Genomic DNA, 24,640 nt, shown 5'->3' with positions numbered 1-24,640 from the left:
ACTTTTAAAAATGGGAATTACTTTCGCAACTTTCATTTGCTGTGGAAAAATACCAGTTTTTATAGACAAGTTGCAAATGAAAGTAAATGGTTTCAGAATGCAATCAATGGTTCTTCTGATAATTTTCATATCAAGATCATTGCTGTCTGTGGAGGTTTTATTCTTGCTTTTCATTACAATAGCTAAAATTTCGTATTCATTTATATCACCAAGAAAAATTGATTGCATTATTCTACTTCCCATTTCAAACATGTTATTATTGGTTGAAGTCATTGAGTTTGCAATAGTAGCTCCAGTGTTAGTAAAAAATAAATTGAATTCATTTGCAATAGATTTGCTGTTATTCAGCAAAACATCCTCCTCAATGAAATAGTCTGGCAGCTGATTTTGCTTTGAATTTGGCCTTATTACTTTATTCAATACATTCCATGTTGCCCTCATGTTCCCATGATTTTCTCTGTTTTCTGTTGTAATAATCTTTCTCAGCTTTCCTTATAATAGTTGTTAATTTGTGTTTATATATTTTGTATTCTTTCTCACTATCAAGTGTCCGTTTTTTAATGTAATTTTTATACAATCTATTTTTCTTTTGACACGCTCTTATGATTCCTGTTGTAATCCAAGGCTTTTTGCTTTTGTATTTTCTGTTTTTAAGAAGTATTAATGGACAAAATTTATTATATAATGATAAATAGGTAGTTAAAAATGACTCATAAGCTTGATTAACATCAGAAACATATACTTCAGCCCAGTCTTGCTTCAGAAGTTCACTTCTGAATTTATTGATAGATTTCTATGATCTGACTCTGAAGTATGTGGCCTGATTTAGTCTTGCATATTTTATAGGCTGCAAATTACAGATGGTGAATACAGGACGGTGATCGCTGAGGTCATTTACTATCAGACCGCTTTGGACTATATTCTCTGTCTCATTAGTAATAATATTATCAATTAAAGTAGCAGATGCTCCCGAAAATCTACTCGGATGTACAATTAATGAGTGAAGGGATCGCATAGATAGTGAGTCTAAGAAATCAGTTGTAGCGCTGCTATTAAATGGGTTGCAAAAATTTATCTTAAAATCCCCACCAATTAAGAGAGTTCTGTTGTTTTTTTGGCTATCTAATAGCTTATCAAAATACTTCTGAAAATCCTGCACTTTTGAGTCATGTGCTCTGTAAATGCATGCAGCGATCACATTTCTGCTCTTCTGCATTTCAATTTCAACTGCAACACTTTCCATGATTCCATCTATGGCTACAGACATTGATTCAATAATTTTACAGTTCATATTGCTATCAACAAACAGCATGACTCCACCCCCAGCACCATTTCCAGGTCGGTTTGTGTAGTACAAATCATACCCTTCAAGTACAAAATCTACTCCTCGGTCCTCACTAAGCCAAGTTTCAGAGACAGCTACCACTTCAAATCGATAATTAAGTGAGTTTAAACAATCTTTAATTTTATTGAAATTTGCATATTGGCTTCTGACATTAAAATGAATTAAGGACACACCATCTCCTGAATACCTATCAGAGTTGAATTCATCTGTAGTATAATATTTACAATTATTATTGATATTGCTCAACAGGTGGCTCTCAGGATCCAGATCCATGTCAAAGTCATGCATTCTATGTTCTCCTAAGTCCCTTCCTATATTAAATATTTAGAATAATTCAGAATTTGTTCACAACAGTGTGTTCAGCCATTAACAACAAAATAAAGATACTCCCAATTGTAAGACAAGTAGTCAAACCCTTGGTGACCGTAAATCCCCCTTCCATGCCCTCACACCATTCTCGGTTTCCCCCGTTTCCCCACACCCCACCTCCCCCCTCCCATTCATAAAATAAAACCGTACTCTTCATCGAGGGGCAATGTTGTCACTCTCCCATTTTTATAATACATTTTAGCTGTGTTCTGTAATAATGTCAACTGTAATCGGTCATTTCTCATGTTTACAAGCAGGCATGCAGTCATCTAGAGTCTTACCGGTGATGTTTCACCTTGCTAAGTTGCTCAGACTCAAGAGGAAGTTCTCCGCTTGACTTGGCTCCACAAATAAATAGTTCTTATTTCCTTTAGTAAGCTTGATCGTGGCCGGGTACAGAAGAAAGGCTTGAAAATCTTTTACACGGGCTTCATGCATCACTTTGTAGCATGATTCGCGACGTTTTGTTGTAGCCTCCGAGTAATCCGCAGCTAACTTGAGTTGGATTTTGGATACCTCAGGCGGAGTCTTCCTGGCCTCCTGGAGGATTTTATCTCGGTCAGTGTGCCGAAGACACTTGACGATCAGCGGGCATGGGCGGCGAGGCTTGCCGTCCTCGGTATGGGGCTCAGCAAATCTTCCCAGCCAGTGACATCTCATCAGCTCCGGGCAAGCGTCAGCAAAGTTTGGGAACCATTTGGGAATATTTTCAGTCAGAAAACTCAGCGCATTGGTTCCTTCGACTCCCTCCTTTACAGTAAATATGAGAAAATTGTCTCTACGCGCCTGATCTTCCATTCCGGTGAGTTCTTCTTGTTGTTTACGCATTGTTTCCAAACACTCTGCCACTGACTTCTCTGCAAACGTCAAGCGCTCCTTTATGTTTGCAGTTTCAGCGCGTATCACCTTTATTTCTTCCATATGCTTACTTAAAGTGTTGTGTAAAGAGTCAATCCGCTTTTCCAAACGGCCCATACGCGCTTCAGCTTTTGTATCAGCCTCTTGAAAATATTTTGCCATCAGCTCTTCCATGGCGTTCATCAAACTTGCGTCGGGGTTGCTGAGGTGTTTGTGAAATTCAGTCATTATTTGACGTTTGGCTGCACTTGACTGCCGAGTTTCGCACATTGACAAATGGCAACTTTACCAGTAAATAATGATCATTGTTACATGATAATCAGGCTACACATTCCAAAATAAATAGGCTTTTGTCTGGGAGAGTGCACCACCGGTCTCACCACACCGCCGCCATGTTGCTTCTCGGAGGCGAAGAACTGGCAACAGTTCTGAGCTGGTAGCGACTTCAGAGGAGTCTCTGAATGCCGCTACACCATATGTGCTACACACAGGGGAGACAGAGGAGACTGATGCTACGGTCACTAAGCCAGTCAGAACCAAGTGCTGTATGCTGCGCATCTTATTTAAATTAAATATTCTTTTGATATGTTTTAATTTCTTTAACATGGTTTTTTATATTGTTTATGCATTTTTTTAGGCTAGAAATTGCTTATTTTACCGCAAAAATTATTCAAATAATGCAGCGATGGCAGAGCTGGTAGCGATGACTGAACTGTTGTGCTGCAATGCACCATGGGAGTTCTGGGTGTCGGGGGTTTAAATGTCATGTTAGTGTTACAGTGTTATTAGTATTTGTGTTTTATTCTCTTTTTGTGGTTTAGTCGGCCTAGTTACTTTGCTGAAGTGTTACGTTGTCATGACTGTGAGTGTGAAGTGCAGTGAGTTTGAAGATTTCCTGCAACATTTATACTGCAGTCTGTGTCAAAATAGAAGCACCTGGCAGTTACATAATGCATAAAGAGCAGGTATGTGTCCTCAAGTGTAGTCATGAATGCAGCTCGCCAAATGATCACTACAGAAAAAACATATCCATACAGCAAAATTCCACGATATAGTGAAACATCCGTGGAACCAAACCCAATCAAAAAATTCGCGATATAGTGAGACTGCAAGAAGTGAACCGTGATATAGTGAAGGAGCACTGTTTTGGCAAGTCATTCCAGCATCATGGATTATTTCCTCCTTGGTGTGTTATAAATAAGGTTATGAGAGATTTTCACACAATAACGGCATTTAAAATATGTGAAAAAAAATCATACCACAATGTTGTGAAAGAGTAGGCTGTGGATATTAGAGTCAAAGTAATCAAAAGATATGTACAAACCTACTCAAAAGAAGTAGCCAAAGAATGCTTTATCTGAGATTCTAGCTCATCATTGTGTTACCTGTCCACACAGTGAGCAGCGGTCATCACCCAGTCTCTCGCAATGAGGGTTCCTCCACATTGGAGGTAGGCGTAACCACCAGAGATGTACTGAAGAGCGATCTAAAGGGGAAACAGAGCAAAAAACATTCATGCTTAATTTGACTTTTACTCAGCAATTTGATATGGTTATACTGCATTGGCTCATGATTTTAGTTATGAAAAAAGTACATCCATTTAAATAGAAATGCAGATGTTGAGTCTGTGTGACAGTGGGTTACCTGCCAGGGCCAAGAGTTGGGACTGGCCACCTCACCTCCAACAACCCTTTCACGCCTGTCCTCTAGATACCTGGGCTGGTCCTCTGCCAGCACTGGTTAAAAAACATAAAAGCACGAGTTTGATTTATTCATGGATTCCCAGAAATCTCCTGACAATATTTCCTTTCCACCTACAGTAATTAGAAAGGAGACATGGCAGGAACCAGAGTGCCCTGTTAGAGCAGATTAGCTGGAGCTCCTGTGTGTTGACTAAACTAAAAAAGAGCGACTGACTGCATGACAGAGTGACTGATACGAGAGTAAGAAAGACCAACAGAGATCAATAACGAATAGTTACACAGAGCTGTCATTTTCTTACCGATGGCTGCGAGGCTTGTCAACACCAAAAACCTGAGCATGACTACAATGAGTTACAATGCTTCTGCAATGAACGAATGGGTCTCCTGTTCTTTTATACCTGAACTTGACCTTCAGCTGATGCCTGTGTTCTGTCTCACACGGTGTTATCAAACACCTCTTGCCTTGACCAGCACGTCCAGAATAAGAATGTCACTTTTATCGGTGGATAACAGGAGTCACATTGATCTGAAGAACTTATAAGGGTATTTATAAGTTTCTTCTTGCTGTTTGTGCACACCACATTTATTTTGGCAAGAGCTTATGGGAAAACACACATTTTTGGGGTCAAAAGTGAGTGTAATGATGACTGGCTGACCTTACATCTGTGTGAATCATCACACTTGTCACCATATCAAGTAAATGGAACATTTAAGCTGTTATTTCTCCCCCAATACCCAAAATGATTTTTCTGTGTGTTTTCTATACACATGAGATCATCCTCTGTGCTAGTTTGACAAATCAAATTTTAAAATGAATTGTCTGATGGAACAGAATGCAAGTTCTTGCAAATATTTGTACCTCAACTTAATGTTGCTGCATGAGTCACCTTCTATTCATCAGTGCCATGTGAAATGGCTTCATCATGGAAATGTTTTAACATGACTTCAAAATAATTAACTCTATTAGAGTGCCAAGCAATTAGAAATAGTTTTAAAACACTCATATATTTGAATGCATTTATTTGTAGTGAATCGGCCACAGAAAATATTTGCAGAGGCAGAACAAGCGTATTTCACAGAAGATTTTGTTGCAAAATAATGATCTATATCGAGGATTTTTTTTAAAGATATAGTAAAAAATGCAATATTTTACAGAATATGATGTCAAAGGGGAAGCGAAGTTGTGCTGCCTATCAGGCAGTTATTTTCTTTTGTTGTTTTAGCACCCCCTGCTGTTGGTTGTGTGCAACATTTAGGTTAGAGGATCAGTGTCTGTTGCTGATGACATCATTAGTAGGTGTCAGGTCAGTTTTCCATGTGCATCCTTTAAGAAGTGCATCAGCCTTTTTTCAGTGGACATCATCCTTACGTTCAAGTCTTTGAAAGCATTGTCAGTATGTTAAAAATGGCCTTTTAAGTTATCATTGTTATTGTATGTGTATATTTTTGGTAAAAGAGAAATATTTTCACAGTTTGTTTATATATGTTAAATTCATGTTAGTCACATGCTCTGTCCTACTGTAACAATATGTCACGTACTTACACGCAGCCCATGGTATCAGCCCTATTGTGGAGAAACTGCCATACAACTTGCAGGAGAGATGGCTTTCTCACAGTTCTAGATTCAAGGCAGAGTACAATATCCCATTTCCACCATTTGGCTTCTTTGTGGATTTCATTTGCCAGCAAGCTAAGATGCAAGGTGATCCTAGCTTTTCCCTTGTTCCAACGGTACTGAACCTCCAGTGATAAAGAGGTCAGCTCCTAATTATAGCAATCAGAGGCCACCAGTCTCAGTCCACAAGACTGCAGTGTCCACTTATGCGTACTCTTCGGCTGACACAAAGCACAAGAGTAAAGTGGATCCTGGTAAGCAATGCCCCTTGCACAACAAACCGCACCCACTCCAGAAATGCCATAGATTTAGAGAAAAGCCCATTAAGCATTTTTAGAGCAAATGGCATCTGCTATAAATGTTGTGCATCATCAGCACATCTAGTCAAGAACTGTGATGGCAATATAAAATGTGCTGAATGTGGAAGAAAGAATCACACTTCAGCCCTGCACCTTGGACCTGCTCCTCAGAAGCACAAACCCCTGCACATAAGCATGGCGGGGAGGGGGATAACAATGTGGAAGAAGCTACTGTTTCCTCAAGCTGCACCCAGGTCTGTGGGGGAGACCTTGCTGAAAAATCATGCTCAAAGATTTGTCTTGTGAAGGTTTACCCAGCTGGCCACCAGGAAAATGCATTTCGGTTTTATGCAATATTGGACGATCAAAGCAGTAGGTCATTAGTAAGGTCAGAGTTTTTTAACCTTTTCAACATTAAAGGCCACAACTCTCCTTACTCCATCAGGACATGTGCTAGCGTAGTTGAGACAGCAGGCAGACGAGTGCATAGCTTTCAAGTAGAGTCCATGTATGTGCAGGTTGTTCTCTTTCTACCAACACTGACTGAGTATAATGTCATTCCAAATCATCACTCTGAAATTCCCACACCAGAGGCAGCACTGCATCACGTATCTGAAACCTTTGGCGCAAAAGATCCCAGAGCTCGACCCTCAGGCTCCAATCATGATCCTAATCAGCAAAGACATCATAAGGGTCCACAAAGTACAGAAACGGATAAATGGGCCACATAATTCCCCCTATGCTCAAAAACTGGACTTGGGATGGGCAATTGTTGGCAACATCTGTCTCGGAAATGTCCACAAGCCAGACATTGTGAACACATACCATAACAAAAATGGTAAATGGCTGCCACGCTGTTTTTGAACCATTCTCTAATAGCTTTGTTGCAAACGAAAAGTGGTACAGCAGCATGGTCCCAGGTCTCTCTGAACCTTTACATTTGGAGGGTCTCACATGTGAGGACCACGAAGAGCATCTGGGATGAGGTGTCTTTAAACAGACAAAAGATGATTTAGGTGTTCTTGTCAGTTTAGGATATGCTCTTCCTGAAGACTATGAAACAGAGAGTCTGTAAGGATGAGGACAATAGCTGGGTAGCCCCCTTGCCATTCAGGGACCCATGGCCTTGCCTTCCCAACAACAGCTCACAAGCAGCAGACCGTTAATCTTCACGGCGCTGCTTCTTTAAAAAGAAGCCCGAAATGAGGCAGCATTTCATCTCATTCATGGCAAAGATGTACCAGAATAGCCATGCAGAGGTAACTCCACCCCTTGAGAAGGATGAGGAATGTTGGTACCTCCCTTCCTTTGGGGTCTACCATCCACAGAAACTGGGCCAAATTCAAGTGGTCTTTGATTCAATTGCTCAAGACAAAAGAGTCTAACTGAAACAGGTCTTCCTGATTGGCCCGTACTTCAACAACAGCCTTCTTGGGGTACTTGTCCACTTTTGTAAGGACTCCATCGCCATCACAGGGTACACACAACAAATGTTCCACTGTTTTGTCGTAAGGCCAAAAGACCTAATTTTCTTGAGATTTCTTTGGAATGGAGGCAATAACCTGATATTGCGGAGTACCGTATGAAAGTGCATGTCTTCGGGAATAGTCCGTTACCAGCAGTCACCATTCACTGCCTCAGACGAGCTGCAGAACAAGGGGAGAGAGAGTTTGGCTAGGACGCAAGGCAGTTTGTTGAAAGAGACTCTTATGTTGGTGATGGACTGAAGTCCCCGCCCACACCGGAGAATACAATTGACTTGCTGAAAAGGATACAGGACATGGTATCTTGCTCCAACCTCAAGCTACATAAAATAACATCAAACAGCACAGAGGCTATGGAGGCAACCCCTTCCGAAGATCACGGCAGTGACCTCAAAGATCTGGATCTTGGTGTCGACTCTCTACCGATACAGTGCAGCCTTGGACTGTGCTGGAACTTGAGGACAGATATTCTCTTATTCCAGGTGGTAGAGGAAAGATCCTTGACTCTATGCTTCTCCAGTTGGGGCCTTCTCGGCTCACTCATGAGGCGCTCACCACCTTTATGGTCAAGGTGATGGTCATTATGAACAACAGACCTCTTTCTTGGCAGGATAATAATAAAATTAATATTGTAGTCCTGGATTTGTGTATGATAGTGTTCATTTGCATTTACTTTATTTTGTTTAGTATTTTGGTATTCATTCATGTTGTGCCTTGGATCTAATTTCGCTGATTATTTGGTCAAATATTTTATTGCTTAGTATTGGGTTATTGCCCTGCTCGGTGTTCCAGATGTTGGTCACATTCTTATTGTTTTTGGTACAACTGATTAAATTGTGGTACAGCGGGAGAGCAGGTAGGGGCGAAGTCCGTGTTTGTTGAGCTGTGCAAAGAAAAAAACTTGCATGCTGGGGATGTTTAGCATGGAAGACAGCAAAAAATATGAGCACAAAAATGCAAGATAATTGTTACCCGTCTGACCCACAGCCCTGGAGACGGGTAAGTTGACTAATATTTAACAGTTACAATATATGGCTATTATGCGGATTTTCATCTATCACAGGGGGGTCTGGAACGTAACCCCCACAATAGAAGAAGAACCACTGTATATATTTTTTATGTACAGTGCCTTACGAAGGTATTCAGCTCCCTTGAACTTTTCAACCTTTCGCCACATTTCAGGCTTCAAACATAAAGATATAAAATTTAAATTTTTTGTCAAGAATCAACAACAAGTGGGACACAATTGTGAAGTGGAATGAAATTTATTGGATATTTTATACTTTTTTAACAAATAAAAAACTGAAAAGTGGGGTGTGCAATATTATTCGGCCCCTTTACTTTCAGTGCAGCAAACTCACTCCAGAAGTTCAGTGAGGATCTCTGAACGATCCAATGTTGTCCTAAATGACTGATGATGATAAATAGAATCCACCTGTGTGTAATCAAGTCTCCATATAAATGCACCTGCTCTGTGATAGTCTCAGGGTTCTGTTTAAAGTGCAGAGAGCATCATGAAGACCAAGGAACACACCAGGCAGGTCCCAGATACTGTTGTGGAGAAGTTTAAAGCCGGATTTGGATACAAAAAGATTTGCCAAGCTTTAAACATCTCAAGGAGCACTGTGCAAGTGTGGCAGTACAGGCATCAGTGGGTGGTCATGCCTAATTGGCAATGACCTAGCCAACCACCCGAGGCGCACCCACTTATAAGAGGGGCGATCCCTACCTGCCATCTCTCTCTCGCTGCTCCTGACAGGTGATGTCATTTCCGGACCGGACGCTTTGCTTCGGACAGGTAACGCGGCTTGTCTGCTCACCTGATGCTTTTGTCTCGCGTAGCAGGGAGCTAATGATTTTGTGTTGTGCTACAGAGTGGCCGACTTGGTGCTCTCCAGGCTCATGTGTGTGTGTCATCTGAATGGCCTGCTGTGGTGAGTGTCTTCCTCTCTGCCTGTTACACGGCTGATAATTACCGTGGCTAATTATAGCCTGATTGTAGGTGGACGCTGGTAGCTGTGCGGTACCCTCTCCCTCTTTCGTGGTGTGTGTGTCATACTGGTTGACCTGCTAACTGATCCCTCTGCTAATGGTGCGAGTGACGTCTGCAAATGGTGCGTGAGTGACGTCAGCATCTGCTGACCAGGTTTGCGGCCAGAACTCGAAACATACATAGCCACCAGCTACGGGGGACCGCTGCTGCTTTGTCTTTGTTTCCTTTTATGCTGCTTTTGCTTTTGTTTTGTCTCTTGGTTGTTGCTTTTGCACCAAGGTTTTAATTGGCATTTAATGTAGGTATTTTAATGTGGCGATTGTGAATAGTGGGGTTAGATCCCTCTCCACATTTGTTTATTTCTTTTGTTTTTGTTCTCATTAGTTTTTATTCAGTTTCTCTGCCTGTTTGCTTAATTTGTTATCTAATTTCTTTTGGTTTTGAATTGTGTTAATGTGACCCCACTAATTTCTTTTGTGTTGTTCCCTTTAGTTGCTGAGGTCCGGTGGTGGTGGAGGTGACTTGGTGGTGGGGTTCCCCCCCCCTTCTCGTGTGCTGTGCTTCCCTGGGTTCTAGGTTTCCTCACTGAGTGTGTGCTGTGTGTGACTGTCACGTGTGCCTGGGTGCTTATATTTTTGGTTGGGGATTCTCCACCGACCTGTAGCCTACACACCCCGGTAAGCCTCAGCGTTAATTTAGTTTCCCCCGTTCATTTGTCCCTGTGTGAATGGTATTGTAGTGTTTTAACTTGTCTGTTAAATAAAGAATATGTTTTTTTGAATGGAAACGTGTCTCCTCGCCCCTGAGTAAAACGAACTTGTGTGCCTTAAGGGTGAACTTGATTGAAAACTTACTTCCTGGGGCGAAATTCCCCAGGTGGCGTTGTCGGTAACAATATAGTTAGTGTATGATTTGACCAAGACTGTCATACTACAGCCGCTCCGTAACACCCCCTCGTCTCGCCACAATCTGGCGTTGTCAGCAGGATTTACTCATTTAACGGCAGAGACACGTGTTCCTCCTTTGTTTGCTTGGTGTTTGTATATATGTATCTTTTTCTTCTTTCCTGTGCCCTAACGATGTTTTTCTTGTAGGCACATTGAAGCAGTGGTGTTTACGGAGACAGAGCAGCAGTAGTTCCCCAGTCGTCCCTTGCGTAGGTTTTGGTGAGAACCCTTCCACACACTTCACCTGTCGGCCGCATATCCAAGCATACTTATTAGCCTGTTAAGTTTTGCTGTAGTCATGGAGACCGAGTTGCAGGAACTCCAGGAATTGGTGGCCCAGTTAAAAGCTGACAATGAGCGCTTGCGGCGTGAACAGGTTGACCCTAGTGCCGGTCCATCCACTTCATCTGCCCCACCTACTGCCCCCTCCACTGTTAGTGTCCCTGTAACAGAGAGACTAGTTTTCGTGCCCCGAGATAGGAAGTGTCCCATCTTCAGGGGGAGGACAGGCATAGGGTTGGGTGAGTGGGTTGAAGAAATACAGGCATGCATAAGGGCCCGACATTTATCCCGGTCTGAACAGGCGTTTTTCATATTCGATCACCTAGAGGGAGAGGCTAGAGAGGAGATTAAGTATCGCTCCAGTGCAGAGAGGGGAGATCCTGACACAGTATTGGCCATTTTACAGGAGCTGTATGGGTGCTCTGAGTCGTATGTTGCTCTGCAGGAGGCTTTCTTCTCCAGGAGGCAGCAAGAGGGAGAAACTCTTCAGGAGTTCTCTCTAGCCTTGATGGGCCTCATGGAGAAAGTGGAGCAGCGTGCGCCTAGTCACATGCCCAATTCAGCAGCCCTGTTGAGAGACCAATTTGTTGAGCATGTGCTAGATAGCTCCCTGCGTCGTGAGCTGAAGCAGTTGGTGCGTAGACAGCCTGATTACACTTTGCTTGATGTCCGGGCAGAGGCGATCCGGTGGGAGCGCGAGGGTTGCCTGGTGGTGCGAGGGGTCGCAGTCACTCTGTCCCCTCTGTGTTTGGTGTTCAGTACGGTGTTCATGTTGGCCCACAGGAAACTGTCGTTTCACCCCCAGTGTCTGAGATGGCTGAGCTGAGGGAGATGCTCAAGCGTCAGCAGGAGCAACTCAGTCAGCTCACTCAAAGCATTGCTCTCCTGCAGACCTCTCCCCAGTATAGTCGTCCACCCCGAAATGGTCCAGTAATATGCCGGCGCTGTCACCAGCCTGGTCATTTTGCGAGGGACTGTCAAGTGCATGTTCCTCCTCCTTCACTGTCCCATTCACAGCCCCCATCCAATTCTGCTGCGCGGTCTCATTCTGCATCAGTGTCGGAAAACTAGTGCCCACCGAACTGCAGAGCCACAGTTTGGGTGGGGTCGCTACTGGCTCACAGGTTGCTTCAGCTAGTTTAGAGGCTTCTAAACTGATTTCGTCTTGTCCCCATTTAGGTGTGGACATGGGTGGAGTAAGGGTGCCCTGTTTAGTAGATACTGGTTCCATGGTGTCTACTATCTCTGAGAGCTTTTTCCGCCAGCACTTTGAGCCTTGGGTCAGGAGCGCCTTCAATCATGCCACTGGTTGCAGCTTAGGGCTGCTAATGGCCTGGAGATCCCTTATATTGGCTATCTAGAGCTAGAGGTACATCTTTGCGGCAAGTTGATGTCACACTGCGGAGTGTTGGTTGTGAGGGACCCTCCTGGTGGTGTGCCTGCACAGGTGCCTGGCGTTTTGGGGATGAACATCATCCGTAAGTGCTACCAAGAACTTTTTGAGCAGCATGGCGCAGCTTTGTTTTCTCAGCCCTGTGTCTGTGGGTCCCCAGAGCCTGTTGTGCGGGCGCTGCAGCAGTGCCATCGTGCTAGCACTGAGGCCCCACAGGACAGTCCAGGGAAGGTAAAAGTCAGGGGTAAGAGAGCTTGGCGCATTCCTGGTGGTGTCATGAAGATCGTGGCAGCCACATGTTCTGAGGTATTTTCAGAGTCCACTGTGTTGTTTGAACCATTGGACTCCGGGTTGCCTGCTGGCCTGCTGGCGTCCCCTGCTCTGGTTCGAGTAAGTCGGGGAACTGCATACATACCAGTCGTCAATGTGGGTTCAACAGATGTGCTATTGTACCCCCGCACTGTTGTCGGCACATTAGACGCGGTAAATGTCGTCAGCCTTCCATCCGGCGTCACTGAGGTTCCGTTAGGGGTGGCCACTGTCTTGTCTCAAACTGTTTCCCCCACAGTGCAGCAGCAGGTGGACGACATAGACCTGTCCTCATTGTCATCTGGGGAGCAGGGTCAGGTGCGGTCCCTGCTTAGGCAATACACCCCTGTCTTTTCAGCTCACGATGGAGACTTGGGCTGCACAAATCTGGTCTCTCATGATATCCCTCTGGTTGATGATGCTCCCGTTCGCCAACGCTATCGGCGCATTCCTCCCTCTGAATATGAGGCAGTGAAAGAGCACATCAACCAGCTGTTGTCATCACAGGTCATTCGAGAGAGTAGCAGTCCCTATGCGTCTCCTATCGTGTTAGTTAGGAAAAAGGATGGTAGCCTTCGTATGTGTGTTGATTACCGACAGCTGAACAGCAAAACCAGAAAGGACGCCTTCCCTTTGCCACGCATAGAGGAGTCTTTAGACGCGTTGTCTGGTGCCGCTGGTTTTCGACTCTGGACCTGGTTAGTGGCTACAACCAGGTACCGGTGACTGAGACAGACCGACCAAAGACCGCCTTCTGTACGCCATTCGGCTTGTTTGAATGGAACAGGATGCCCTTTGGTCTTTGTAATGCCCCTAGCACGTTTCAGAGGCTAATGCAGCGCATCTTTGGAGATCAACAGTGTCAGTCCCTGTTGTTGTATCTGGATGACATTGTTGTGTTTTCGTCAACTGTGGAGCAGCACTTAGAGAGACTGGATGTTGTGCTAAGCAGGCTCAAACAGGAAGGCCTCAAAGCAAAGCTCAGCAAATGCTCCTTTTTCCAGAAGGAGGTGCATTACTTGGGCCATGTAATCTCTGGTGATGGTGTTTCCACTGACCCGAGTAAGATCGAGGTGGTTGCCAACTGGCCGATTCCCTCCACAGTGTCAGACTTGCGGTCTTTTCTTGGGTTTGCCAGTTACTACAGGCGGTTTGTGGAGGGCTTCGCCAAGTTGGCAGCCCCTCTGCATAAGGCTGTGGCCGAGTGGGGCCGTGTAAGAACTGGTAATTCTGGGCGTGGCATCATTGGGTGTTGGACCACTGAGTGTCAAGAGAGTTTTCAGGTACTGAAGGCCAGGCTTACCACCGCCCCAGTATTGGCCTATGCCGACTTTTCACTTCCTTTTATTTGGAAATAGATGCAAGCCATGGTGGCTTGGGTGCCGTGCTCTCCCAGGAGCAAGCTGGTAAGGTGAGGCCAGTAGCCTACGCGAGCCGAGGTTTGCGGCCCACCGAGAGGAACATGGCAAATTATAGCTCCATGAAGTTGGAGTTTTTGGCCCTTAAGTGGGCTCTGACGGAAAAGTTCAGGGAATATTTGTTGGGTCATAAGTGTGTTGTCTACACGGACAACAACCCATTGAGTCATCTGTCCTCCGCTAAATTGGGCGCCACCGAGCAGCGGTGGGCAGCCCAACTTGCTGCATTTGACTTTGAAATAAAGTACCGGTCGGGGAGGAGTAATAAAAATGCAGACGCCCTCTCCCGTCAGCACCCACCTGGCCCTCAGGATGTGGGAGCTATGCTCCCAGGTACTGTCATTCCAACTGCGTTGCAACAAGCTTTGGCATCAAAAGAGGTTGAGGTAAATTTAAATGCAATTTCTGCCTTACCGCAACACACTCCTTCTGACATTTGTGCCCTTCAGCAGGCTGACCCTGTTATTGAGGAGCTGTTGAGGTTTTGGAGGCGAAGGCAACGTCCCAGCCACGAGGAGCGCAACAGTTGTCGCTACCTGCGTTGGCTCTGCTCCGGCAGTGGGACCGCCTCATTGAGAAGGATGGTGTTCTTTATCGCCAAGTGTTTCGTTCAGACGGTGGTGAAGCTGTGCTGCAGTTATTGCTACCAGTGGCACTGACCGACGAGGTTTTGACTCAGCTTCACCAGGAGCATGGCCATCAAGGGGTGGAGCGAACGCTGGCCCTCCTGCGGGCTAGGTGTTATTGGCCTGGCATGTCCTCTGCTGTTGCTCAGTGGTGCCAGACCTGTGAGCGGTGTCAGGTTGCAAAGGATGTCCACCCAATAGCTCGCAGCTTTTTGGGGCATCTGTTGGCATCACGCCCAAATGAGATCCTGGCAGTTGATTACACCTGTCTCGAGCCTGCCCAGAACGGCATGGAAAACATCTTGGTGATGACAGATGTTTTTAGTAAGTATACCGTAGCTGTCCCCACCCGCGATCAGCGTGCCTCCACTGTGGCCAAGGTCCTTGTGTCTGAGTGGTTTTATAAGTTTGGCGTACCTGCTCGGTTACACTCAGACCAGGGTCGTAATTTTGAGAGCGCTTTGATCCAACAGCTTTGCAGCCTGTATGGTATTGTTAAATCGCGCACTACCCCGTACCACCCAGCTGGCAATGGTCAGTGTGAGCGATTTAACCGCACCCTCCACAACTTGCTGCGCACTTTGCCAGTCTCCCGGAAAAGGGACTGGAATTCATGTTTGCCTCAGGTTCTGTACTGTTATAACACCACTCCCCATCAGAGCACTGGAGAGTCGCCCTTCCTCCTGATGTTTGGCCAGGAACCGAGGCTCCCAGTGGACTTCCTCTTGGGTCGAGTTGAGAACCCGGTGAGTGGCACCGTTCATGAGTGGGTCCAGGAGCATCAGGCCCGCTTGCAGGTGGCCTTTGATGGAGCCAGAGGACACTTGCAACAGGCAGCTGATCGTAGAAAGAGAAACCACGACCAGCATGTGAAAGATGTGCCTTTGAGTGAGGGTCAGTTGGTGTATGTGCGTGATTTCAGTGCGAGAGGTCCCCATAAGATCCGGGACCGGTGGAGCTCTGCAAGGTACCAGGTGTTGAGAGCCCCTAGGGGAGGTGGTGCTGTATACACCATTGTGCAGATGGATGATCAGTCCAGGGTCAGGCAGGTCCATCGCTCGATGTTGAGGGCTGTGGTTGGGGTGGATCCACCTGCCTCTGTCTCTGTGTCCGTTTCACCACCGGTCAGAGCGTCATCCTCCGAAGATGGGAGTTTGGACTGTGACTTGATGGTTCTGAGGCAAGAGACCCCTGGGCCCCCAACTGTCGTGCCCTCCACTCGACCAACTGCAGTGACCCCTACTACACTCCAGTACTGGTGTCACCATACGACCGAGACATTTCAGAGGGTGGTCCGTTGGCAGTACCACCGTCCGAAGCATCAGCGCCTTTAGGTCTCCCCTCCAGAGAACCATGCTGGGCCTGTGGTGTTTGTCCCGCGCAGGACTGCAAGGTCCACTGCCGGCCACCACCCTAATCCCCACCGTCTCCCACAGCCAGTTAGACAGGAGGTGGTTGCTCCTCCTGTGGTTGTGTCAAATGCGGCTTTCGCTTTGTTTCAGCCTTGGAATTAGCGACCGATGCTGGCATTGATTCGTCCATCGTCGGGCGACGATGCAAGGAGGAGGGATAGAATGTGGCAGTACAGGCATCAGTGGGTGGTCATGCCTAATTGGCAATGACCTAGCCAACCACCCGAGGCGCACCCACTTATAAGAGGGGCGATCCCTACCTGCCATCTCTCTCTCGCTGCTCCTGACAGGTGATGTCATTTCCGGGACCGGACGCTTTGCTTCGGACAGGTAACGCGGCTTGTCTGCTCACCTGATGCTTTGTCTCGCGTAGCAGGGAGCTAATGATTTTGTTGTTGTGCTACAGAGTGGCCGACTTGGTGGCTCTCCAGGCTCATGTGTGTGTGTCATCTGAATGGCCTGCTGTGGTGAGTGTCTTCCTCTCTGCCTGTTACACGGCTGATAATTACCCGTGGCTAAATTATAGCCTGATTGTAGGTGGACGCTGGTAGCTGTGCGGTACCCTCTCCCTCTTTCGTGGTGTGTGTGTCATACTGGTTGACCTGTATGGTAGGTAGTTTCCTGCACTCTCTGATTTTTGTATACAAACGCGAACTCATTAATGACAGATTCGTCGGGTCCTCAGATCCCTCTGCTTAATGGTGCGAGTGACGTCTGCAAATGGTGCGTGAGTGACGTCAGCATCTGCTGACCAGGTTTGCGGCCAGAACTCGAAACTACATAGCCACCAGCTACGGGGGACCGCTGCTGCTTTGTCTTGTTTCCTTTTATGCTGCTTTTGCTTTTGTTTTGTCTCTTGGTTGTTGCTTTTGCACCAAGGTTTTAATTGGCATTTAATGTAGGTATTTTAATGTGGCGATTGTGAATAGTGGGGTTAGATCCCTCTCCACATTTGTTTATTTCTTTCGTTTTTGTTCTCATTAGTTACTTTATTCAGTTTCTCTGCCTGTTTGCTTAATTTGTTATCTAATTTCTTTTGGTTTTGATATTTTGTCTGGGCAGAGGTTATTATTTTTGTTAATTGAATTGTGTTAATGTGACCCCACTAATTTCTTTTGTTGTTGTCCCTTTAGTTGCTGAGGTCCGGTGGTGGTGGAGGTGACCTGGTGGCGGGGTTCCCCCCCCCCTTCTTGTGTGCTGTGCTTCCCTGGGTTCTAGGTCTCCTCACTGAGTGTGTGCTGTGTGTGACTGTCACGTGTGCCTGGGTGCTTATATTTTGGTTGGGATTCTCCACCAACCTGTAGCCTACACACCCCGGTAAGCCTCAGCGTTAATTTAGTTTCCCCCGTTCATTTGTCCCTGTGTGAATGGTATTTTAGTGTTTTAACTGTTGTTAAATAAAGAATATGTTTTTTTTTGAATGGAAACGTGTCTCCTCGCCCCTGAGTAAAACGAACTTGTTGTGCCTTAAGGGTGAACTTGATTGAAAACTTACTTCCTGGGGCGAAATTCCCAGGTGGCGTTGTCGGTAACAATTATAGTTAGTGTATGATTTGACCAAGACTGTCATACTACAGCCGCTCCGTAACACCCCCTCGTCTCGCCAATTTACATTCCAGTTTTCCTTGTCTGTCTTGTTTGTGTTGGTTTTCATGCCTCTTCTGGAGAGTTTTTGTCATTTTTTCGGGGGGGGTGTCTTGGTTTTTATTGGGGTTTTTGTGTCATTTTGTGTCATACGCGTTTTGTGATATTTTGTGTCTTGTTCTTTTTGTGTCTCATTTTGGTGGTTTCTGTCTCATTTCGTTTTTTGCCTTATTTTTGTCATTTGTGTCTTTCTGTCCTGTTTTGTGTCAATTTTTTGTCGTTTTTTCTCAGTTAGATCATATTTCATAGCTGATTTATCTTTTTGTTATGTCACACGCACTTTGTCTTGTTTTTGTCAATTTTGTGTCTTGTTTGTGTTAATTTTAGATACAATTTCTTTTCTGTCTTGTTTGTGTTGTTTCATGTCATTTTGGGAGAACTTTGTCTCATTTTATTTGACATTGTGTTTGTGTCTTTTCATTCATTTTGTGTCTGGTTTTATTCATGTTGTGTCCCCTTTTGTAGTATTTTTTCTAGTTTTGTCATATGTGTTGTGTCTTTTTTCATTGTATCTTGCTTGTGTCTCGTTTGTGTTTCTCTTTGTGTCTCTGTGTTCTTTGAGTCATTTGTGCCGTTTTGTGTTTCTTTCTGCCACTCATTCTTGCTATTGGCTCCATTAAAGCTTCAGATTTGACACTTTTAAACAGTATTTTGGGGGAAAAAACAACAAACTGAACACTTGTGGAGAATCTGTCTGTATTTTTAAGGTAATTTATTAAGTGGACTTTCTGAGCAGAATGCTTCTATACCTGTTAGATTTATAAATACATAATGCTATAAAAATCAGTTAGAATAAATCAGAGTTAACCTTTACAGAACTCCAGGACCAGCTTCAGTGTTTCTGTTTAGCTTTAGTGGAAGAACCGATGAGCTGTAAATCTGACATTTCCATCCAGAAACCCCTCAGTGAGCTGATAAAGGAGACATTGTGTCTTATCTGAGGTTTTATCAGTTTGGTGCTTTATGTCCTCTTGGTTTATTGCTTTATTCTACATTTGTAAGTATTTCTGTCAGCTGGATAAAATACAGCTTTTATATGATTTATGGTCTCTCTTATTGTGGTCGTTGTGGAGGTTTTTGACACTTTTATTAACTTTAACGTCTTCACACCCGCCTCATATTGTTATTCTACGTACTGCTGCGGTTTTAACCTGAAGTCATTGAATTCTTTGTGTTGTAAGTTGACTATTGGAATTATAATTTCAGTCAGTCTGTCCATATAAGAGGAATCCCTCGAGCTTTATTTGTTGTTTAGTTTATTTTCTTATCTAAGTTTTTGAGACTGAATATTGAGGTCTGGACTCCAGAACTTCCACCTCGTTGTCTATTTAAACCATTTCTGAGGATCTTTGTCTGTTTACCTCGACTCATTATCTGGATGGGAAAACTGATCTTATCATGATGCTGCCTCCACCATGCTTCACAGTGGAGACAGTGTTCAGTGTTTGGTGTCCATCAAACATATCATCTACTCTGATGGACATAAAGCTCCATCCTGGTCTCCTCAGACCAAAGAACTTCTTCCAGGTTGTCTTCAGAGTCTCCACACGTCTTCTGGTGAACTCTAGTCCACATTTAATTGGAGCTTTTTCCATCAGAGTCTTTCTCTTTGTTTCCATGAAGCTTTGACTGGTGAAGACAGACAACAGTTGTTGGATGAACAGTCTCTAACATCTCAGCTGCTGAAGCGGGACTCCTTCATAGGAGTCATAGGAGTCTTGGTTTCCTCCCTCTTAGTCTCTTCTTCTCAGTCTGTCAGGTCTCGAGGACGTCCTGCTCTAGTCAGATTTATTCATGTTCCATCTTCCTCCATTTTCTTAATGATGGATTTAACTGGACTCCAGGAGATCTTCAGGAACTTTAAATGTTCTTGTATCGTCCTGACTGATGCTTTTCTCACAGTTTCTTGGTTCTTTAGTCTTCATGGTGTAGTTCTATCCAGGAGTTCTGATCCACCAGAGACTGGACCTTCCAGATCCAGGAGTCTTTATCCTACAATCAACTGACCTCAGATCATCTCCATTTCTTATTTTCATGCCTCTGTGCTTAAAACCAAATGGTATTAATGAGAATCGTACGTAACTTAATGGAGCTGTCATGTCTTTTTAGTCTATATAAGCTGAATGAGACTTAAGCTGAAGCGATGAAGCTGAAAGATGCTGGAAACGCTTCAGATTTGTATGCTGCATTTCTTCATTGAATTGATTTAATCTGGATGTCAGCAGCTTTAAAGACCTCAGTTCTGCTTGATTTTATTTGACTTTTAGTTGTTTTATAATGTCTCCATCCTTTCCTGTGAATCTTTTTTTCTTGTTTATCCAATTTGAATCACTGGAACCGTGGACTCCACCAGTGACTATAATCACACAGTCGGGTTCTGGCCGAGGAACCACAAATAGAATCCAAGAAGAGAACGATGAGCTGTGAATTCATATCTTTTGTTCTGGCGTCTCTCGTTTTATTTCTACCATTCTGATGCAGTTTTATGTTGTGTCATTTTGTGTCAGATTTGTCGATTTATATCTTGTTATGAATAGACTGGTCATTTGTCTCATTTTTTTGCTTTGTCTCGTTTTTGTTGTTTTGCCTAATTTTTGTTATTTGATGTCGTTTTTATTGTTTGTCTCGTTTGTGTTGTATGGGATATTTTGTCTTTATGTCTCATTTTTGTCGATTTATGTCTTGTCATAAATTGTTTGTTGCCATTTTTTGTCTCTTTGTTGTCATTTGTATCTTGTGCCAGTTTATGTCTCTTTTTTGGCATTTTGTGTCAGATTTTTATGGATTTGTGTCACCATAAATCAATTGCTTTAAATCGTTTTTGGCGTTTTGTTTTAGATTTTTGTCTTTTGTGTCTCACTTTTTGGTGTTTTTTGTCGATTTATGTCTTGTCATAAATCAATTGTGTCATTTTGTGTCTTGTTGTTGTTTTGTGGTCTTTTTGTGTCTCGTTTTTGTGGTTTTGGGTCTCACTTTTTGTAGCTTTGAGTCTTGCTTTTTGTTTCTAGTGTCTCTCGTTGGGTTATTTCTACCGTTCTGATGGAGTTCTTCCCTTCGTTTCCATCACTGTCTTCCTCTCTCACATCTCCTTCAGTCTTTTCGATGCTCTCTCCACCAGCGACCACATGCCGCCTCGGGCTCTCATTAAGTCTTCATATTAGCGCCACGTCTCACTGACGTCGCTGTAATGACTGCGGGAACTCGTCGTATCTCTTCATTTGCTTTCAGGTCGATTCTCTACGCTTTACGTCCTCATTTCCCCTCCATATGTCCCCGGCAGGGATTTATTAGCATCTATCGGTGGCTCTACTGTATCCGTGACACAGCCGGGGCTCGTTTGAACTGTAAAAGCAAGGCTGGGAGAGCCAAATCTGCCCACATGTAAAGGCTTAATCCACATTGATCTGCAGATAGAACCCAGATCAGAGGCAGATTAGATAAGGCTTGTTCACCAAAGATCCGACCACCAACCCCCGCAGCCGCCCGGCTTCCTGCTTCATCAGCCGGCTCTGCAGCTGGAGATGAAGGCAAACATGAGGCTCGTCTCACAGCTGGAGCTTTGTGAAGACGAAACTGCTGGAAGAACAATAACCTTCAGCCGTCGGAAAATACAGGCGACAAACTCCTTCAGAGGAGTCGTAAGAGAACAGAAGAGACGACAGTGAAGTTTTAGGATCAGTTTCTTTATCAGCAGGCCAGAGTCAGGGTTGAAAAACGGAAGCAAAAATGTATGTTTTTACCTCCGCTTAAATCAAAGACTCAATGTCAGTGATGCAGAATTTACAGAAGATGTTCAAAAATTTAGTCCTCCAGGATTTCTCTACACTTTTGTTGCATTTATTTAACCTCTAACTTACAAGCCTTCCAAGACCTGCTGCTGAGGAACATCATGATGCTGCCACCACCATGCTTCATCATGATGCTGCCACCACCATGCTTCACATTCATGATGCTGCCACCACCATGCTTCACATCATGATGCTGCCACCACCATGCTTCATCATGATGCTGCCACCACCATGCTTCACGTCATGATGCTTCCACCACCATGCTTCATCATGATGCTGCCACCACCATGCTTCACGTCATGATGCTTTCCACCACCATGCTTCATCATGATGCTGCCACCAGCGTGCTTCACGTCATGATGCTGGCCACCAGCGTGCTTCACATCATGATGCTGCCACCCACCATGCTTCATCATTGATGCTGCCACCACCATGCTTCACGTCATGATGCTTCCACCACCATGCTTCATCATGATGCTGCCACCAGCGTGCTTCACGTCATGATGCTGCCACCAGCGTGCTTCACATCATGATGCTGCCACCACCATGCCTTCATCATGATGCTGCCACCACCGTGCTTCATCATGATGCTGCCACCAGCGTGCTTCATCATGATGCTGCCACCACCATGCTTCATCATGATGCTGCCACCACCATGCTTCACATCATGATGCTTCCACCACCATGCTTCATCATGATGCTGCCACCACCGTGCTTCACGTCATGTGCTTCCACCACCGTGCTTCACGTCATGATGCTTCCACCACCATGCTTCATCATGATGCTGCACCAGCGTGCTTCACGTCATGAGTGCTGCCACACCATGCTTCACATCATGATGCTGCCACCAGCGTGCTTCACGTCATGATGCTGCCACCACCATGCTTCAGAGGAGTCATAGGGTCTTGGTGACCTCCCTCACTTGTCTCTTTTCATGTGACTTCTTATATTTAAATAATTATAATTTTGCTAATTTAAGACAGTAAAAACAATGCAATTTTACCCTATTCACTAAAAAAATGACCATTTATGTTCATCGTTCTAAAATGGTTGTATTTATATAGCGCTTTTATCCAAAGCACTTTACATGATTGATATGTCACATTTACCCATTCACACACACACACACATTCACACACTGATGGCGGGAGCTGCCCATGCAAGGTGCTAACCACAACCCACCAGGAGCAATTAGGGGTTAGGTGTCCTTGCTCAGGACACCTCAACATGAGCACAACAGGCGAGGATCGAACCGGCAACCTTCCAGTTACAAGACGGCCACTCTTACCCACTGAGCCATGCACCCTGGTTGTTTTCTTCAGGGTTAACATGTAAATTAATTCTTTTTTCTGTGATTTCTTTTAATATATCTGTAATTTAACAAAACTGAAAATAAAAATCGAGAAAATAACACAAGAGTTATTTCCCATTTTTCAATTCCTAAAATAACACAATTTATTCTCGAATAAAACTCATGAACCTTTTAAACCCGGAGTCATGCGGAGTTCACGAGGTGGTGAACTAGCAGAAGATGAGATGAACCGACACTGACCTCAATGTCAGAGCATTAGCAGCCGCTGTGTCTGTTTCCAGATGTAGTAGAAGTAACACAGCGTGGCGTTTATTCTGTCCTGCAGGTTTACAGTGGTACAGTTGGACTGTGTGCAGAGATGAAAGACGGCACTTTCTGTTCTCAGATCCAAACTGACACAGTCAATAAGAAATGCTTTCCTGTGAAACGGAATAACAGGCGTCCTGCTGCTTCACTTTAATAATGAAACAAACATCACATGCCGACTGTGTCCAAACATCAGGCCTGCTGAGGTTGTGTCAGCAAAAAAGTATGTTTTATCACAAATAAATACAAAGTAAGCTTGAAGACAAGAACTGTGACAGCATGTTTTACATTTTTTATCAGCAATGATGCATGAATAGATGAGGACAGTTGGGGAAACAAATCCTTCTAGAAAAAAAATACTGGAAAATCTGGCTTTGAATGGAGCCAGCAAAAAAATGATAAACTGTTGAAACTGTGATAACAAACTAAAACACTGAAAAGAATCTGAAACTGTCTTTAAAACAAGCTATTTAATCCAGTAAAAAATATATATATGAGTGCTGTCAAATGATTAAAATGTTTAATCAGATTATCACAGGGCAGCTGTGGATTAATTTATTTAGTATTAGTAGAATTTATAGTAATTTCAATTAATTAAAATACATATCATTCATTTTTAATCTATACTAATCAGGTTTCATTTTGATGAGTAACAGTCATGAAAGTAGAGAATATAGATGTACTTAAGGTGTGTATTAAATGCATTTAAAGATTATCACTGCTTCGTGTAATGTGGGACTTTTAATTCTGGAAGTGCTCAGTAAAACAACCTCCTTCTGCAGTGTTCATATTATGAATGTTGGGTCCACGTCTTGGAGTTTTTGTATTCGATTTCCCACCAGAGGGCCAACCGTGATTTTAGTAGGATCCGGTCCGATCAATTTAAAAAGTATATAAAGAATAAAATAATTTATTTTTTGGTCCCTTAAAGCCACAACAACAAAGACATGAATTACAGGCAGAACATTTCACTGTTGCACTATACTTTATCATTTAAAATCAGTTTAACTTTACCACCAGAGAGGAATTTCCAAGTATAAAACAGCAACAAAGCATTAAACCTCTGGGAAATTATAGACCCTTAAAAAAACGAGTCAATCTATAAATGAGTTTGCAAAAATACATCTGGTCTAGTCCTGCTTGTTTTTTTATATATATATATATATGTATACAGTTTGTGTATGTGTGATGGTACAGGTTAGCTTACAGTATTGTACTTTTTGTTATGATTGTCTATGCTGACTGATTTTGGTGTTATGAAGAGAAATAAATCATGTTTTCAGTAGTCTGCAGCATCGATCCTGTGTTGTTTGGTGAATTCACCATGTTGTATATTTGTTACTTTCTCTGTGTACTTCACTGACAGTAATCTAACCACTGAGAGGTAAGAAATGCTCAAAGGGTTTTAAGTTAAACACAGCAGTAAGTGCTTCAGACAGAATTAAGCCTTATGAAAGGTGTGGTGGTTTCAGATGGTAACAGAATCATTTTTATAAATGTGTTTCCTTGTGCACAGGATCTGAGTGTGTTCTGAATA

The 24,640-nt window shown here is 43.9% G+C and overlaps 1 protein-coding gene across 4 annotated transcripts in view; it reads right to left on the bottom strand.

Annotated features, from left to right (window-relative positions):
* Positions 1-4,702, bottom strand: part of LOC110945230 (elastase-1-like) — a 51,455-nt gene extending 46,753 nt beyond the window's left edge. For all 4 annotated transcript variants that reach the window (XM_051948853.1, XM_051948852.1, XM_051948851.1 and 1 more), the window contains exons 1-3: positions 4,575-4,702; positions 4,217-4,308; positions 3,958-4,058 (exon numbers count right to left, since the gene is read on the bottom strand). In XM_051948853.1, the coding sequence (XP_051804813.1) occupies positions 3,958-4,058; positions 4,217-4,308; positions 4,575-4,614 (233 nt within the window). In that variant the 5' untranslated portion in view covers positions 4,615-4,702. The remainder of the gene's footprint in view (positions 1-3,957; positions 4,059-4,216; positions 4,309-4,574) is intronic.
* Positions 4,703-24,640: the final 19,938 nt, after the last annotated feature.

The sequence above is a fragment of the Acanthochromis polyacanthus genome, chromosome 5, assembly GCF_021347895.1.
Source record: "Acanthochromis polyacanthus isolate Apoly-LR-REF ecotype Palm Island chromosome 5, KAUST_Apoly_ChrSc, whole genome shotgun sequence".
NCBI classification, from domain to species: Eukaryota; Metazoa; Chordata; class Actinopteri; family Pomacentridae; genus Acanthochromis; species Acanthochromis polyacanthus.
This window is presented reverse-complemented; position numbering and strand designations above follow the sequence as displayed.